This window comes from Puma concolor, chromosome E1, assembly GCF_028749965.1.
Source record: "Puma concolor isolate L17-30 chromosome E1, mPumCon1.1.hap2, whole genome shotgun sequence".
NCBI lineage: Eukaryota > Metazoa > Chordata > Mammalia > Carnivora > Felidae > Puma > Puma concolor.
Window position 1 is genome coordinate 49,349,588 of NC_141680.1, and position 18,911 is coordinate 49,368,498.

At 38.5% G+C, this 18,911-nt stretch overlaps 1 protein-coding gene across 1 annotated transcript in view; it reads left to right on the plus strand.

Annotated features, from left to right (window-relative positions):
- Window positions 1-18,911, plus strand: part of CEP95 (centrosomal protein 95) — a 44,595-nt gene that overhangs the window by 24,955 nt on the left and 729 nt on the right. Inside the window, exons 9-18 of the mRNA XM_025927698.2 lie at window positions 506-618; window positions 794-923; window positions 2,134-2,287; window positions 12,628-12,767; window positions 13,519-13,608; window positions 14,418-14,550; window positions 15,377-15,546; window positions 15,661-15,735; window positions 16,602-16,754; window positions 18,290-18,436. Coding sequence (XP_025783483.2) covers window positions 506-618; window positions 794-923; window positions 2,134-2,287; window positions 12,628-12,767; window positions 13,519-13,608; window positions 14,418-14,550; window positions 15,377-15,546; window positions 15,661-15,735; window positions 16,602-16,754; window positions 18,290-18,436 — 1,305 coding nt within the window. The remainder of the gene's footprint in view (window positions 1-505; window positions 619-793; window positions 924-2,133; window positions 2,288-12,627; window positions 12,768-13,518; window positions 13,609-14,417; window positions 14,551-15,376; window positions 15,547-15,660; window positions 15,736-16,601; window positions 16,755-18,289; window positions 18,437-18,911) is intronic.

Below are 18,911 nucleotides of genomic sequence, written 5' to 3' on the forward strand. Positions count from 1 at the left end.
AGAACACCTCACCTGCCTTTATATTTGAATGGCATCCTGACCCACACTTTTTTTTTTTTTTTTTTTTTAATTTTTTTTTTTTCAACGTTTATTTATTTTTTGGGACAGAGAGAGACAGAGCATGAACGGGGGAGGGGCAGAGAGAGAGGGAGACACAGAATCGGAAACAGGCTCCAGGCTCTGAGCCATCAGCCCATAGCCTGACGCGGGGCTCGAACTCACGGACCGCGAGATCGTGACCTGGCTGAAGTCGGACGCCTAACCGACTGCGCCACCCAGGCGCCCCCTGACCCACACTTTTTATCTGAGTACATGTTTATAGACATTTGTTCCTTTGGTATTGAGGATCAAGAGAGTATTTTGACAAATATGTTTTAAAAAGTAAAACGTGGAGAATAAAGGTACCTAGTTGTGTGCCATAGGACCTCCCTTTTCCTCCCCCACCCAAAATGTTTTTATGTGCCATCTTTGTACCCTTTTCAAATCAACTCTTTGTTTTTAACAGGAATCAGATAATAGAGTTCTCTTACCTTCTAAGTTGCCTAAAGATAGCAAACAGGAAATGGTTTCAGCTCAGATCCAAAGCCCTAGGACAAGGAAACTTCCCACAGGAAAAAGGTAATATTACTGCACTCTGTTTTTAGTCTGTTTGCAAAGGGATTTAAAGAAAGGTGTGTACTCTCTGACCTTAGCTGTGAAGAACAGTATGAATCTGTTAAAGCATGCATTACAGTTATTTTGTCTAAGTAATGTGACTTGGCTACTTAAATGTCACATGGTCATTTTATTACAGATATGAAGGTAGACCTACAGTCTCATCCTGGGATTCACCCTTCTCCCAGAGGGCAAGGAAGAGGTTAACAGAACAAGAAATACACGCAGTTTCCGAGAAACTCTCTCAACGGCTCTCTGAACTAGATTGGGCAAGTCTTGTTTTTTATCTATATTGCAATTGCCATAGTTGGTGAGTATTTAAGTGGTCTTCCAGTCGAAGATGGAAGCTAAGCTAAGGTACTAAAATTAGTTGTGTCTTAATTACTGTAAAAATGTTTCATTAATCAGGCAGATAGGACATAGGATGAGAAGTCATCTCCACCTAGCCTTTCATGATATAACCAAATTTGGTATGGATTTAACCAGATTTTTGTTGAATTCTGATGAAAGTTATTCATTTAATTATTTACTTTTTTAAAACATTTTTTAATTATTTACTTTTTTTAAAGATTTTATTTGTAAGTAATCTCTGTACCCACCATGGGGCTCAAGCTTACCAACCCCAAGATCAGGCGTCTCATGCTCTACCAACTGAGCCAGCCACGCACCCCAAAAACTACATTAAAACCTTTATTTTAGACACATCTAAGATTTGGTATAAAATTAGATCTCTGCTTCTCACAAAATCCAGTATTACAGTTTAGGGGTATCATTGAATAAATGTATTAAATCCTTGTGTGACTTACTCTAAAGTTGATTGAAACTGAATAGTCCATAGCACTGGTTAATATACACACTTGATAAACTAAATATGCATAAGTATCTAAAAGTTATTAATACCTAATTATGAGAAGCTTTTTTTATTTTTTTTTATTTTTTAATTGTTTTTTTTTTTCAATGTTTATTTATTTTTGGGACAGAGAGAGAGCATGAACGGGGGAGGGGCAGAGAGAGAGGGAGACACAGAATCGGAAACAGGCTCCAGGCTCTGAGCCATCAGCCCAGAGCCCGATGCGGGGCTCGAACTCACGGACCGCGAGATCGTGACCTGGCTGAAGTCGGACGCTTAACCGACTGCGCCACCCAGGCACCCCGCTTTTTTTATTTTTATAAATTTTTTTTTAACGTTTTTATTTATTTTTGAGACAGAGAGAGACAGAGCATGAATGGGGGAGGGGCAGAGAGAGAGGGAGACACAGAATCCGAAGCAGGCTCCAGGCTCTGAGCCATCAGCCCAGAGCCCGATGCGGGGCTCAAACTCACGGACCATGAGATCGTGACCTGAGCTGAAGTCGGATGCTTAACCGACTGAGCCACCCAGGCGCCCCGAGAAGAAGCTTTTTAAAGATTCTGTCTACTCTTTCTTACTTGCATTCTGCTGAAATCAATGAAAGATGTTAAAAAGTATTTTCTCAATAGATGTTAAAAAGTGCCCTGGGTGATCGAATTAAAGAAAAGACTGGCTACGTAGAAGATGATATTGGAAATGAAGAGATGGAGAGTGGAAATGATGAGACACTGTCTCAACACAGTGACAGCATCATGGAGTATGGGCCGAAGAAGCGAAGGCCAGGTACTACTTCTCCCAGAGAAGCCAGGATGAGGTCCTAGGGAACCATGCAGGCACATCCATTGGTCTATGATGACTGGCTTTTTCATTTTAAATATTTTAGAAATACGTAAAAGGATAAAAAATAATAGCTCTATCTTCACCATCTAAAAGTAGCAGATGCTAACAGTTATATGTGTGCTTTACACCTTTTTCGTTTAAAAATAAGAGTTAAAATCCCCTCTGTCCTCCCTGCAGTCCATTTTTTTCCTCCTTCAAAGAAACAATTCTCTCAAAGTTGATATCTTCTTATCCCAGTTTTTATTGTTTATTGATTTTTTTGTTTGAGATAAAATCGACATATAACATTGTATTTAAGGTGTATAGGTGCTTGCTTCAGCACACGTAATAAAATCATTTAAGGTGTACAGTGTAATGATTTGACATGTTTATATATATGTATGTGTGTGTGTGTGTATATATATATATATATACACACACACACATATATATATATATATATACACACACACACACACATATATATGTATGTATTTTTTTTTACGTTTATTTTTTTTGAGAGAGAGTGAGCAAGAGTGGGAGAGGGGCAGAGAGAGAATCCCAAGCAGGCTCTGTACTGTCAGTGCAGAGCCTGATGCAGGGCTGGAACTCATGAACCATGACATCATGACCTGAACCAAAATCCAGAGTCAGACACCTAACCAAATGATCCACCTAGGCGCCCCTTGATATATTTATATATTGCAAAATGATTACCACAGTAAGTTTAGTTAATCTCACTTGACATAGTTACAAATTTTTTGTTAATAACTTTTAAGGTTGATTTTTTTGCAACTTTCAAATATGCAATATAGTATTGTTAACTATAGTTTCCATGCTGTACATTATATCCCCAGAACTTATTTATCTTATAATTGGAAGTTTGTACCTTTTGAGCACCTTCACACCCACCTTTGGCAACCACTATTCTATTCTCTGTGTCTGTGAGTCTGGTGTTTTAGATTCCACATATAAGTGAGATCATACATTATTTGTCTTTCTTTGACTTACTTCACTTAGCACAATGCCCTCAAAGCCATCCATGCTGTTATAGATGGCAGGATTTCCTTTTTTTTCTATGGATGAATAATATCTGTTTATATATGTTTTTTTCTTTATCCATTTATCTGTGGATGGGCACTTAGGTTGTTTCTGTATCTTGGCTATTTTAAATAATGCTGCAGTGAACATGAGGGTGCATGTATCTTTTTGAGGTAGTGATTTCTTTTCACTTCTGGGTCATTTGGTGTTCTTAAGTTTTTAAGGAACCTCCATACTGTTTTATTTATTTTGAATACTGTTTTACTTAGTGGCTACACCAATTTACATTCCCCCTAACAATGCACAAGGGTTCCCATTTCTCTCCATCCTCTCCAACACTTGGTATCTCTTGTGTTTTTGATAATAGCCATTATTCTGGGGCGCCTGGGTGACCCAGTGGGTTAAGTGTCCAACTCTTGATTCCGGCTCAGGTCATGATCTCACGGTTCATAAGATCAAGCCCCACTTCAAGCCTGCTTGGGATTCTCTCTCCCTCTCTTTGCCCCTCCCCCACTCGCACGCATGCTCACTTGCTCTCTCAAAATAAACTTTAAAAAAAAGGGTAATAGTCATTATTTTAATCAGCATAAGATGACATCTTATGGTGATTTGGATTTGCATTTCTCTGATAGTGATGTTGAACACCTTTTCGCATACCTCTTGGCTCTTTGTGTGTTGTCTTTAGCACAATATCTATTCAGTTCCTCTGTCCATTTTTTTAATTGGATAGTTTATTTTTACTGTTAAGTTGTATGAGTTCCTTATATATTTTGGATATTAATCCTGTATCGGATATCTGATTTGCAGATATTTTCTCCTGTTTGGTAGATTGCCTTTTCATTTTGTTGATAGTTTCCTTGGCAGTGCAGAAGCTTGGTATGGTACCACTTGCTGATTTTTGCTTTTGTTGCTTTTGCTTTTGGTGTCAAATCCAAAAAAATGATTGCTGAGACCAATGGCAAGGAGCTTACCCCCTGTTTTCTTCTAGGAGTTTATGATTTCGGGTCTTACAGCCAAATCTTTAGTTCATTTTGAGTTGATATTTGCGTATGGCGTAAGATAGGTTACAGTTTCATCTTTGTGAAATGTGGCTGTCCAGTTTTTCTAGCACCATTTATTGAAGAAACTCTCCTTTCCCTATTGAATATTCTTGGGTCACTTGTTGTAAATTAATTGACAATATATATGGGGGTTTATTTCTTGGCTCTCTATTCTGTCCCATTGATGTGTGTGTCTTTTACGTCAGCACCATATTGTTTTGATACTATAGCTTTGTAATACAGTTTGAAATCAGGAAGTGTGATGTCTCCAGCTTTGTTCTCCTTTTTAAGGATCACTTTGGTTATTTGGGGTGTTTTGTGGTTCCATACAAATTTTGTGACTATTCTATTTGTGTGAAAATACCATTGGGATTTTGATAGGGATTACATTGAGTCTGTAGATCACTTGGGTGGTAATGGTATTAATGCTTTCAATCCTTGAGCATGGAATATCTTCCCATTTATTTGTGTCTTTCTTTCATTGGTGTCCTGTAGCTTTCAGTGTACAGGTTTTTCACTTTCTTGGTTAAGTTTATTCCTAGGTATTTTATTCTTTTCTGAATTATCATTCAAGTATAATTAATATACAATGTTACTTTCAGGTGTATAGCGATTCAATAATTCTATAAATTTCTCAGTACTTATCAAGATCAGTATATTCTTAATCTGCTTTATCTATTTCACCCATCTCCCTCCTATTCCCCTCTGGCAACCACCAGTTGCCAGAGTATTTAAGAGTCTGTTTTTTGTTGTTGTTGTCTTTTTTTTTTTTTTTTTTTTTAATTCACATACAGGTGAAATCATATGGTATTTGTCTTTCTCTGATTTAACTTAGCATTCTATTCTCTAGATCACCCATGTTGCAAATTGCAAGATTTCATTCTTTTTTTATGGCTGTCTTTTTGAAGCATTGTAAATGGGATTGTTGTCTTAATTTCTCTTTCTTACAGTTATTAGCATATAAAAGGTAACTGATTTTTGTATACTGATTTTGTATCTTGCAGCTTTTTTATTTTTTTAATGTTTATTTTTGAGAGAAAGAGTGTGAGCTGGAGAGCGGCAGAGAGAGGGAAACAGAGGATCTGAAGCAGGCTCCAAGCTATCAGTGCAAAGCCCATTGTGGGGCTCGAGCTCATGAACCATGAGATCGTGACCTGCACTGAAGTCTGACACTTAACCAACTGAACCACCCAGGTGCCCCTAAAGATTTTATTTTTAAGTAATCTCTGCACGCAACCTAAACTCACAACCCTGAGGTCAAGAGTCACATACTCCACTGACTGAGCCAGCCAAGTGCCCCTGAATGCTTTCTTTCTTACCTAATTGGTCTGGCTAGGACTTCCACTCCTATATTGTATACGTGTATATATACAACATATGTATATGTATAAAGGTAGTGAGAGTAGGTATTGTCTTGTTACTGAAATGAGAAGCAACACTTTAGCTTTTCACCCTTAACTATAATGTTAGCTGTGGGCTTATCAAATATGGCCTTTATTATATTGAGTACATTCCCTTTATACACAGTTTGTTGAGAGTTTTTATCATGAATGGGTGTTGAATTTTATTAAATGCTTTCTTCGCGTCTGTTGAGATGATCGTATTTTTATCCTACATTTTGTTAATGTGAATCACATTGATTGGTGGATGTTGAACCATCTTTGCACTCCTGGAATAAATCCCACTTCATTATGGTGTGTAATCCTTTTAATATAGTGTTGAATTCATTTGCTAATTATTTTGTTAAGGATTTTCGTTCACATCAGTGTTCATCCATATTCATTTTGCATTGATGTTCATCATCATGCTGGCCTTCTAGAATGAGTTTGGAAGTGTTCTTCCTCTTCTGTTTTTTGGAAGAGTTTGAGAAGGACTGCTATTCTTCTTTAAATGTTTGGTAGAATTTACCAGTGAAGCTGTCTGGTACTGGACTTTTTGTTGGATGGTTTTTGAGTACTGATGTAATCTTACTTGTAATTAGTTTTTCCGGTTTTCTATTTCTTCATGACTAAATCCTGGTACATTTGATGTTTTTAGGAATTTATCCATTTCTTGTAGGTTCGATTTGTTGGCATAAAATTGTTCATAGTAGTTTCTTAGGATCCTTTGTATTTCTGTGGTATTTATTAGTTGTAATGTCTCCTTTTTCATTTCCAATTTTATTTGAGTCTTTCCTCTTTTTCCCTTGGGTAAGTCTGGCTAAAGGTTTATCTCTATTTTATGTGGCACCTGGGTGGCTCAGTTGGTTTAGCATCCAACTCATGGTTTCCGCTCAGGTTATGGTCTCATGGTTCATGAGTTTGAGCCCCACATCAGGCTCTGTGCTGACAGTGTGGAGCCTGCTTGGGATTCTGTCTCTCTCTCTTTCTGCTGCTCCCCTGCTTGCCCGCTCGCTCTCCCAAAATAAATACATAAATTTAAAAAAATTTAAATAAATGTTTATCCTTATTTTTTCAAAGAAACACAGCTCTTAGTTTCATTGACCTTTCTTTTGTTGTTGTTGTCTGTTTCACTTATTTCTGTTCTGATCATTGTTATTCCCTTCCTTCCAACTTTGGGCTTTGTTCTTTTTTCCCTGGGTCCTTACAGTGTAAATGTAGGTTGTTTGAGATGTTGTTTCTTTTTTTCTCCCAATTTTGTTGAGATCTAGTTGATAAATAGCACTGTGTATGTATATGGTGCAATGACTGGATTTGCCTATCATATGAAATGATTACAATAAGTTAATATCCATTGTCTCCTATAGATATAAGAAAAAAAAGTTTTCCCTTGTGTTGAGAACTCTTAGGATCTACCATAACTTTCAAATATACCATATGGCAGAATTAACTATAGTCATGTTTTACATTATATTCCCAGTACTAATTTATCTTATAACTAAAAGCTTGTACCTTTTGACCACCTTCATCAAATTCCTCCACCCACCCCCTGCCTCTGATAACCAGAAATCTGGTCTCTTTCTAGGAGTTTAGCTTTTTTTTGTTTGTTTGTTTTGTAGATTCCACATCTAAGTGTTTGGTTTCTTTTTCTTTTAGATCCTACAAGTGAGATCATACAATAATCCTCCGAGGGTCCACCCATGTTGTCACAAATGATAGGATTTTCTTTTTTATGACTGAATAATTCATCCATCATTGTACAATTATATTTCCATGTCTTGGCTATTATAAATAATGCTGCTGTGAACATGGGGTAGCAGATAATCTTTTCAACAGTGTTTTTGTTTTCCTTGGATGTATTTCAAAAGATGAAATTGCTGCATCATATGGTAATGCATCTATTTTTAATTTTTTGAGGAACTGCCATCTGGCTGTACCAGTTTACATTCCCACCAACAGTGCACAAGGGTTCCCTTTATTCCATATCCTTGCCAACACTTTTTATGTCTTGTCTTTTGTTGGTAGCCATTCTAATAGGCATGAAGTGATACTTCATTGTAGTTTTAATTTGCATTTCTGTAATGATTAGTGCTGCTGAGCACTTGATGTACCTGTTGGCCATTTGTAGATCTTCTTTGGAAAATGTCTATTCTGTTCCTTTGCCCATTTTAAAATTTGTTTTTTGCTATTGAGTTGTACGCATTTGTTTTTTGGTTTCAGTTTGTGAGAGAGAGCACACACGTGAGCAGGGGAGGGGCAGAGAGAGAGGCAGAGAGAGAATCCCAAGCAGGCTCCCCAGATGTAGGGCTCAATCTCACAGTGAGATCATGACCTGAGCCAAAATCAAGAGCTGGAGGTTTAACCAACTGAGCCACACAGGCATCCCAAGTTGTGTGAGTTCTTTATGTATTTTGGATATTAACCCCTCATCAGATCTCTAATTTGCAAATTTTTTTCCCATTCCAGAAGACTTTTAGTTTGATGTAGTCCCACTTGTTTTTTATTTTGCTGCTTATACTACTTTAGGTGTCCTATCTTTCCTGTTTTCTCACGTATGCATTTATTGCTATGAACTTCCATCTTAGAACTTCTTTTTGCTACATCCTATAATTTTGATATGTTGTATTTCCTTTTCCATCTGAAGATTTTTAAAAAGTTCTCCTTTGGGGCGCCTGGGTGGCGCAGTCGGTTAAGCGTCCGACTTCAGCCAGGTCACGATCTCGCGGTCCGTGAGTTCGAGCCCCGCGTCAGGCTCTGGGCTGATGGCTCAGAGCCTGGAGCCTATTTCCGATTCTGTGTCTCCCTCTCTCTCTGCCCCTCCCCCGTTCATGCTCTGTCTCTCTCTGTCCCCAAAATAAATAAATGTTGAAAAAAAAAAAAAAAGTTCTCCTTTGATTTCTTCTTTGACCTTTTAGTTGTTCAGTAGCATGTTGTTTAATCTCCAGATGTTTGTGAACTGATTGTCCGTTTTCTTCTTGTAATTGCTTTCTAAGTTTCATACCATTGTGGTCAGAAAAGATTCAGTTTTCTAACTTAAGACTTGTTTGGTGCCCTAACATGTGATTGGTCCTGGAGTATGTTCTTGTATGCTTAAGAAGAATGTATATTCTGTTGCTTTGGGATAGAATATTCTGTAAATGTCTGTTATCTAGTCAAAAGTGTGGAATTTAAGCATCTTTATATGCTCCTATGTTGGATACATAAATACTTAGAAGTGTTCATAAACAGTATATAACATTTCCATCATTATATAACAGTCACCTTTGTCTCTTGTTACTGTCTTTGTCTTAAAAGTTTGTTTTGTTTGATAAAAGTATAGCTACCACAGCTTTCTTTTGGTTTCCATTTGTGTGAAATGCCTTTTTCTATCCCTTCACTTTTATTCTGCGTGGACAGTGTCCCTAAACCTAAAGTGAGTCTCTATTTAGAGTCAGTGTGTAGTTGTGTTTTCTTTTTAATCCATTCAGCCACTCTGTGTCTTTTGATTGGAAAATTTACTCCATTTATATTTAAAGTAATTATTAATAGGTGTCAACTTAGTGTTGCCATTTGGTTAGTTTTCTGGCTGTTTTGTAATACCTCTGTTCCTTCTCTTGCTTTCTTTGTGATTTGATGATTTTCTTTAAGGGTATGCTTACACTTCTTTATTTTTTGTGTATTGTAGGTTTCTCTTCCTGATCCTATACGTTGTTTTTGATACCATAATTTACATCTTTTCATCTTGTGTATCCAGTGACAAATTATTGTAGTTCTTTTTGCTACTTCTTTTAACCTTTATGCCAGATTTACACGTGCTTTACCCACCACTGTCACAATGTTGGACTTTCCTGAATTATATATTTACTCTTACCAGTGAGATTTTACTTTTATATGCTTTCCTGTTACTAAATAGCACCCTTTTATTTCTTTTTGAAGAAGCGCCTTTAAAATTTCTTTTAAGGCTGTTCTGGTGTTGGTGAACTGCTTCAGCTTTTGTTTATTTGAAAACTATTTCTCCAGTTCCAAAGGACAGTTTTGCCGAGTAAAATAGTTTTCCTTGGCCATTTTTTTCTTTCAGCATTTTGAATATATTGTGCCATTCCCTTCTGGCCTGCAAACCTTCTCCTGAAAAATCTAAGGATAGTCATATGGGGGTTCCCTGGTAAATAACAAGTTGTTTTTCTCTTGCTGATTTTAAGATTCTCTCAAATTAAATTTGACAGTTTAGTTATAATGTGTCTTAGAGTGGGATCTTTGGATTCATCTTATTTGAAAGTTTCTGGGCCCCCTGAATCTGGGTGTCTGTTTCCTTTACCCAGGTTAGGGGAGTTTTTAGCCATTATTTCTTTGAATTAGCTTTCTGCCTTTTTCTCTCTCTCCTCCTTCTGGGACCTCTATAGTGTGAATATTGCTCCACTTGATGGTGTCCCACAAATCCCTTAAGCTGTCTTCACTCTTTTTCATTCTTTTTCTTTTTGCTCATCTGTTTGGATAAGTTCCACTGTCCTGTCTTTGAGTTTGGTAATTATTTTTTCTGCTTCCTCTAGTTTGCTGTTGAACCCCTGTATGGAATTTTCAGTTTAGTTACTGTATTTTTTAATAATGTGACTTTGGTTTGGTACTTCTTATATTATCTATCTCTGTTGAAATTCTCACTTTCACTTGTGAAATTGTTCTCCTGACCTTGTGGAGGCTCTTTATGCCCATTATTTTTAATTTTTCATCAGGTAAATCCCTATTTTTGTTTCATTAAGGTCTGAGTTTTGTCTTATTCTTTTGTTTACAACATACTCTTTTTGTTCATTTTCCTGTGTCGGTCTCTGTGCACTAGGTAACACCCACCTCTCCCAGGCTTTAAGGAGTCATCTTGTGTAGGAGAGCACTCATCATTCAGCCCGTCCCTAGTTCTTGATTGTGCCAAACTTTTGTGATTGTCAGACTGCCGTCTTCCTTCTTAATGGCTCCCAGAAGATGAGGTTGGGTTTTTTTTTCTCATTCACTTGAGGTGGAGAAGTCATTCAGCTAGTTTCTGGATTCCTTTCAGAGGGAATTGTTCCATCTATGTAGCTGTAAATTCAGTGCATCCTGGGGAGGTGGTGAATTTAGGAGCCTCTAAATTGCCATCTTAAACTAGAACCTTCTCATCCCTTTTTTTATACTTGTAACAGCTCATATTTATAAATGCTATTGTTTTTAAATTTATATAGATACCGTATTATTCTGTAACTTTTTTCTCTTGTTTTGGAAATCTGTGTTGATACAGATACATAGTTAAAATGAATGAACTGTAAGCTCATATGATATACTCCATTTGTATGAATATATATAGATCACCCTTTTCCTCTATTTCAGCACATGTAGATTGTTTCTACTTTTCCTAACTACAGTTTTGCAATGAACAACCTATAATGTGCAAAGTTTCTCTAGGATCTCCAGGCCAGGTTGTAAAGCATGGAACTCTTGATCTCAGTGTCATGAGTTCGAGCCCCATGTAGAGGGTAGAGTTTACTTTTTTAAAGAAAGTTTCTCTGGGATCTACATCTAGTAGAATTTCTTTTTACCCCAAAATTACTTTCTTCCCTTGGTTATTTCATCTCCCCCCCCCCCCCCCCCTTAAACTTTCTCAAGTAATCTCTAGGTAAGCCTCACCTAGTAAGCTACATGTTTCGCTTGCTATACACATACACATCTATCCTATTTTGAAAACTCATAGTAAGTTACAATGCTATTTTAATTGGATCTTCAGTTTCTAAAGAATACATTGTGGACATAGTAAGATGTCATGAAAGCATCATTTAAAGTAAATTGTGGGGGTGTCTGGGTGGCTCAGTTGGTTGAGCATCTGACTTCAGCTCAGGTCATGATCTCATGGCTCAGCTCATGAGTTTGAGCCTTGCATCAGGCTCTGTGGTGACGGCTCAGAGCCTGGAGCCTGATTCAAATTCTTTCTTTGTCTCTGTCTCTCTCTGCACCTCCCCTGCTCACTCACTCTCTCAAAATATAAACAAACATTAAAAAAAATTAAAAAGTAAATTGTGCAAGTCAGTTTTTCTTAATATCTTTTTTTTTTAAATTCCGAATATCAGTGCCTGACATGGGGCTTGAACTCACGACCCTGAGATCAAGAGTCATGTGCCCCACTGACTGAGGCAGCCAGGCACGCATGCCCTTAATACCTTACATTCAAAGTGAATTTAAAAGATTTGAATTAAAAGACTGAAAAAAATAAAAGCTTAGGGAAATTTTAGTTCTTTTGGAAGGTTTATTTAGCAAGATACCACACTAGTTTCCTTGATCTTAGAATTACTCACTTTTCTGAAAAGGCATGGAGTCCCCCTCTACACAACTACCAGATGCCCTAGCACAACTATACACAGTGGAGCATTAAAAACATTTGTGAAGAAAAGTGATTTGTTAGATGTCTTAGGCAGTGTGCAATTGTTAGGAGGGCTAAATTACTTAGTAGGGAAAAATTGGGACTTACTTACAAAATGCTGACCTACATTAACTTTGTCTTCTAAGCATGCTGCTTCGTCGGGATGAGATGTATATATACTTATGTCCTGCCTCCTCAGGACCGAGATGGGTATAAAGGGATAGCAGACATGCAGCTTGGATGGTGTAACATTTTCTTCCTCCACCACCACTTCCTTCCACTTCTTTTAGGCTGTATACATTTATGTGCCTTTATCTGTTTACTTGGTATGACTAAACATATAAATAAATATGAATTTGTTACAGGAGAGAGTATGTTTAGCACATTCACAGTCCTTCTTTTTTGGATTTGGTAAAAGTCAACTTAGGTTTCCACCTTAATATTTCTGGCTATCAGGAACTAATGGTGCATGTCTCTTCTGTGTTATAGGAGTTCGTATGCATAGAAGGCCACCCTACAGATCTCATTCGCTCTCTCCATCTCCAGTTAACAAAAACACACAGTTCCATATGGAGAGAAAACGGCAGCGAAAGCCTAAAGAGGCAGATATCCACCAATTCCAAGCAAAGGTACATCCCATCTCTTGATTCCTATTGAGTAGCAGGCAATACCATTTACCCTCAACCAAGGGCTACAGTGAACATGCTTCATTTGCATTTAATATTCTTAAACTAAGTGAATGATAGGAAATGATGTGCCAAAGCTTTTATGTCTCCCATTAGGCACCATAAAACTTGTGATACTCTAAGAAAACTAACCTTGTCACATATAATCCAGCACTCCAGTGGATTCAGAAAGAGTAGATCAATGTGGGTTGATATTTGCAGAGTGCTTCAGAGAGGATGAGAATTTGAGGTGGGTTAAAAGTGATAGGCCTGCTGAGTTACAGATAGGATTTAAGTGCTCAAGACAGGAATGAGAGGAGGTGGTTAGAATGCAACATGGAGAATGCATGAGTACCAAGGAAGACTTCTGCTATGGAACAGGGAGTTTGAAATGCAGCATAAATTTAGAACACTTACATTGTTTGCTATAGTATATTTTATAATTAGTGAAAAACTAAAATGCATTCATATGTCTTATAATGACATGTAACTTCAACTCAGCATGTAACTTCCACTCAAGGGACTATCAAAATAATTACAAAATCTGAGAACAAAAAAGTGTATTATGTAAAACTTTATGTCCCAATTACATGTCTGTTAAATAATGTACATTTAGGATAGTGGAGTCTGCAAGGAACTTAGACGAATTTTGTTCCTTATATTTTCATTTGTATATGTTTTTAATAATTATAATATATGGCTTTTTCTCCTCTAGGCAATAACGGAAGCATTTGAAAGGGAGCTAAGAAGAAATAAAGTTCAAGAGAATATTGGATCTCTAGGAATAAATAATGATGAGGAAACAGTGGGTAAAAGTCTCTACTGTAATAAATGCAATTTGATCAGATCAGTGCGAAGTACAGAGATGATCTTTTTAAAAGGAAAAAAGAACAGGGCCTTACTCATTAGCTCCTTGGAAAAAGGATTTCACGAAGCAGGATTTTCTCTTATTTATAGGGTAGCCAACTTGCTAAAATGTGGCAAGACATGGTATCAGAGAATACTAGCATTTTTCCTTCCTGCCCCAAACTGCCATCAGTTCTTACGTGGTTCTGTTGTTTAGCAGTTGACCAGTAGTTTAAAAGCTAGTTGAGGCTGACAGGTTAAAGGGGAGTTAGATAATCTCAGTTGTTCTATGCCTGATGAGAAGAAACCCAAAGCATAAATTTTCATTGCCTTTCAAAAGGATGGTTACAGAAACTAAGTGAAAACAGGAAAAATGCTTATGCCGAAATGTTCGTGAACAAAACAGGATATAAAATACATTATGATTGCAACTAAATGTTATTTAAGCACTTTTTTAATCTACATGGAAAAAGTTGTCAAGCAAGTACATCGAAGTATTACTGGTGGTTGTATTTAGGGTGTGGGACTCTGGTGACTATGAAACTCAAAAAAGATTCAGCGATTTTTCAAATTCCAAGAGGTGCCAGAAGCCAAAAGATGCTTTTAACTTAGAGTAGACGAACACTAACCAGATTTTAGAAATGTAAAGTACGACAGTTTGGTTGGGGATTGGTTAGCTATTTTTATCAATATGTAATACTTACGATAATATATGAAAGTTATTAGACTTCTATCTTATTTCTATCCTGTTTTATGTCTGCTTCCAAGGAAAAAATATACAGAGAAGCTGTTCATAAAGGAACTCCAACAAAACGTAGTCAGCCCTGGAAGACTTACTCTAGAAAGACCACAACTCCAAGTCCAAGAGGTGGCTTGCCAAAGCCAAATAAAGCAGTTCCAAGTAAGAACCACAAAGTTGTGCTTCACGGAAAACTGGCATCCTTTGAAAGTGTGTGCTACATTCCAAGGGACACAGCACTGAAAACTTCCCATCTGCCAGTTAGCTGGAGAAAGCGCCCTCTTTTATCACTGCCATATGCTTGATTTCTGTAGAGAGAGATGAAACTCTTAATACCTTAGGGAGGCCTATACATTGGTACCAGAGACAGGGTAGGCCTACTACCTGCTGCAGCTTCAGCCTCACTCTGCTCACTCACACTTTAATTGCCTTATCTTTGTTTCTGGCAAGTCGGTAGAACCAAAGGGAAGGTCCAAAGCAAGCAGATGGCCCATCCAGCTCCTGTTACATCGACAGTTGGTGCCAGTGAGCATTAGAGTCCTGTTAAAAGGAAAACAAAGTCATGTGAAATGCCAGGGTTCAGTTTCAAACACTGCTGGCCTTCTGACTACAACCCATCAGACACAGACTTTGCCGCCCAGTAGGGCCGGGAAGCGTGTGCGTGACCACACACACAGCGTCCGCCCCAGTCGCTGAGTCAGCCGAGCAGTCAGGACGGACTTCATGAGAACCGTGTGTCATCAGTCAGATCTCTTGGGCTTATTTTCATCCTTTCTGGTAGTTGGTGTGCTGGGATCAGAGAAGGAGGGCAAAAGTTAATGACGTACTTCTGGAAGTATTCTTTTCAGGATCTGAACTGCATCACTTAGATAAGCTTTGCTCTACCAGGAAGGCAGAATGAGAGTTACTGTTAAAAGCTGTCAGCAAATCTCTCAGGTGAAGGGGGGTTTGGGTTTTTTTGTTTTGTTTTGTTTTTTTTACCTTGCAGTGAAAGTGAATGAACACAGCCTCTTGCCCCTCATGCTGGAGCAGTTTCCATGTCTCTATGTTTCTGGTGAAACACTAAGCAAAATGTGGAAACAGCAAATTACACAGGTTGAACAGCTCAGAAAAGATGCATGTGGAGAAAATCGATCAAAGAAGAAACTCCAGGATGAAGTAAGTTACCTGTCAATTTCAGGCATAGGACTAGAAAGGGGAAAGGGGAAGAGCTAATCTTTTAGAATCTAGTGAATAGTATTATAACCTCCTTCCTTCCTTTCCCCCCTAAAGATAGAAGAAGCCTTAAAAAAGCATGACCTCCTTACTGTACTTGTCAAGAAAGAATATGAACATAACAAGAGACTGGTATGTTAAGAGCAAGTTGAATATTATAATTTTGACTTTATAAGTTATATTAATTACTTGGATTTGTACAGCTGGGTGATAGTCCCACAGACTTACCTTTAACACTTGCCTGTGGAAGCATCTAGGGCTGTAACCAAAACTGATGAGGGGGGAAGGTGCTAGTATAGACAGTTTCATTTGGTCTTTATAGTAACATAATGCAGATGTTTTCTTCGAGATGATTACACTTGGTCCCACTGTGATCCACGGCGCACCATCCTCTGTTGAGTATAATGGAGTGGACAGAGGTCAAAGACAGTATGCCAGAGGAGGAGATTTTAAAACTCTTGGTTGAGATAGGCAGTGACAACTGTAATCCTAAACAGTTCCAGGGAAAGAAAGGGAAGCCATCTGAAAACAAGTATGAGTCTGAACACTGAGTTGAGGGCTTTGTGTAGATGACCTTATTTCATCCTCTCTGCTTTGCAAGATATAGTCTAATTTCCTTAGTTTCGATGTAAATAATCTTGGTAACAAGTTTTGCTCGAAAGTCAGAATGCCTTTTTTCTGCTGTTTTTAACCTGGCATCTGAGTGGGGCTTAGGTGACCCCCTGGTGGACATGGGGAGATGCGATCCTCAGTTCCACCTGGATCACCTGCGGCAGTGGGGGCTCGTTGGGGTGGCCCTTCAGACTGGTGATGAACCTACCAAAGGCTGGAAGGCTTCTGGGGGCCAATAGTTTTTCAGAACCTATGCCCAGGTGATAGGCCCCTGGCTCCGCAGGCCTGGCTTACAAGGACCTCCTGGTGCAGAACAGGGCAGTTAAGAATGCCAGAGTCTGTCTTCCTCTTGTCCTTAAAGCTCTTTTTCCCTTTCCCTTTCCTAGCAAGACGTCAAGGACCGCATTCATAGGCAGAGGTTGACACAGTCAAAGATCAAGGAAAATCGGCAGCAGATTGTCCGTGCCCGAAAATACTACGATGAGTACAGAGTTCAGTTGCGTGCGAAAATGATGAGAATGAGGACCCGGGAAGAAATGGTAAATACGGTTTTTTATCCGACCCCTGTCAAAAGGATGAATTTTACCTGTTACCTTTCAGGATGACCTTCTTTGTGACTCCTGTCCCAATTTGAATCCATAACCCAAATGCAAATCCTCAAGTGCTGGCTACTAAAGTTTCTTATTACCTGTGTGGTGCCTCCCAGTCTGTTCTCAGTCTCCACTGCCCTCGTCTGAATGTGAGCCCCTCATTCCCTCTGTTCTGCACTTACCCTCCAGGACAATTGCTATAAGGGGTTTGCGAACGTGTTAGAAGGAACAGGAATCAAAGGTGTGACTAGATGAGCTGGATTCCACATAAAATCAGAAAAGGAGTGTAGGTTGTTGTCTTAAGCTGAAATGCTTAATATTTTGAGAGAACAAACTGGTAGTAAATTTCATCTCTAGAGTAAAACATCGAGGTAATTATAGTTGACTGGGCTGCTACTATTAGCATTACTAAATGATGCTGCTAAGGCTTTGAGAGGTTAAGTAAGTTGACTGACACCGCTGACTGATGAATGCATGGCCATAACGAAAGTGGGCATATCCAAATCCTTTGAATAATCTGTTTTCCTCTGGCTCAGATAACCACCTCACCCTCAGTTGTGCGCATCTGTAAATGCGCCATTGGTTCCTTCTCTGGCTGGGGTTCTTCCCCTATATACATGACTCCTTGAGAATTGTTTTCTGAGAGCAGTAAAGAATTCTGGGGATACAGGAAAGGATGCTGAACACCGCTGATCATTAAGGAAGTACAAATCAAAACCACCATGGGAAACCTCTCACTAAAATGGCTAAAATAAAAAAGGTGTTGGCAAGGTTATGGAGAAGTTACAGCCCTCACGCAGGGCTGGCAGAATGGTGCGACCACCTTAGATAACAGTCTGGCAGTTCCTCAGGAGGTTGAACACAGAGCTACTGTAGGACTCCGCAGTTTCACTCCTAGATACATATTCACGCAAATAACCTATAGCACCTTATTTATAATACCTGAAAAGAAGAAAGAAACTCCAGAGGCCCGTCGGCTGACGAATGGATAAACAAAATGTGATATACCATAGAATAGGATGTTATGTGGCAATAAAAAGGAATGAGGTATTGATACCTGATACAATATAGATGAACCTTGAAAACATGCTAATAAGCGAAAGAAGCCACATACAAAAGGCCACATATTTTAGGATTCCACTTATATGAAATCTCCAGGGTATATAGACCTGGAAAGTACATTAGTGGTTGCAGGGAGTCGGGGGGTGATGGAGGAGTGGCTGCTAATGGGTGTACGGTTTCTTTTTGGAATGATAAAAATGTCCTGAAGTTAGTGACGATGGTCGCACAAGTCTGAATATACAAAAACTTTCTGAATTGTACCTCTTCAAAGGGTGAATTTTATGGTATGTGGATTGTATCTCAACAAAGCTGTTACTTAAAAAGACTTTGTGAAATACAATCAGTGTAGCTGGACCAGCTGGACAAAATGTTTCTATTCCTGCATGAAAAGTTGAGCATTAACTTTATTTTTCTAACAACAGATATTTAAGAAGTTGTTTGAAGAAGGTTTACAAATTCAAAAGCAAAGATTACGAGACCTAAGAAACTATGCCAAAGAAAAGCGAGCTGAACAAAAGAGACAGCACCAGAATGAACTGGACTCCATGGAGAACTACTATAAAGACCAGGTGGGCTCGCTGTCGCTTATTCACATCCTAATGTGCTTAATCCTGACCATGTTGTGTCAAAGATCAGCTTTGTATGTTTAATAAAAAGCCTCCATGTATCCATTCAGAACCTGTCCATACAGGTTGCACTGGTGATTCACAGTAAGCTAGTCCTTGACCATGGTACAGAATCTGCATTGCCCTGGTTCTGTTAAAGATTTTAAGGGGCACCTGGGTGGCTCAGTCGGTTAAGCATCTGACTTTGGCTCGGGTCTTGATCTCCCAGTTCGTGAGTTCAAACCTGCATTAGGCTCTCTGTACTGACAGCTCAGAGCCCACTTTGGATCCTCTGTCTCCCTCTCTGCTCTCCCCAGCTTGCACTCTCACTCCCTGTCTCTTCAGAAATAAACTTAAAATCTTTTTTTTTTTTTTTTTTTTTAAGTCTATGAACTTTCAATATAAGGATTGTTATATTTGGGCTATAGGTAAAACATTT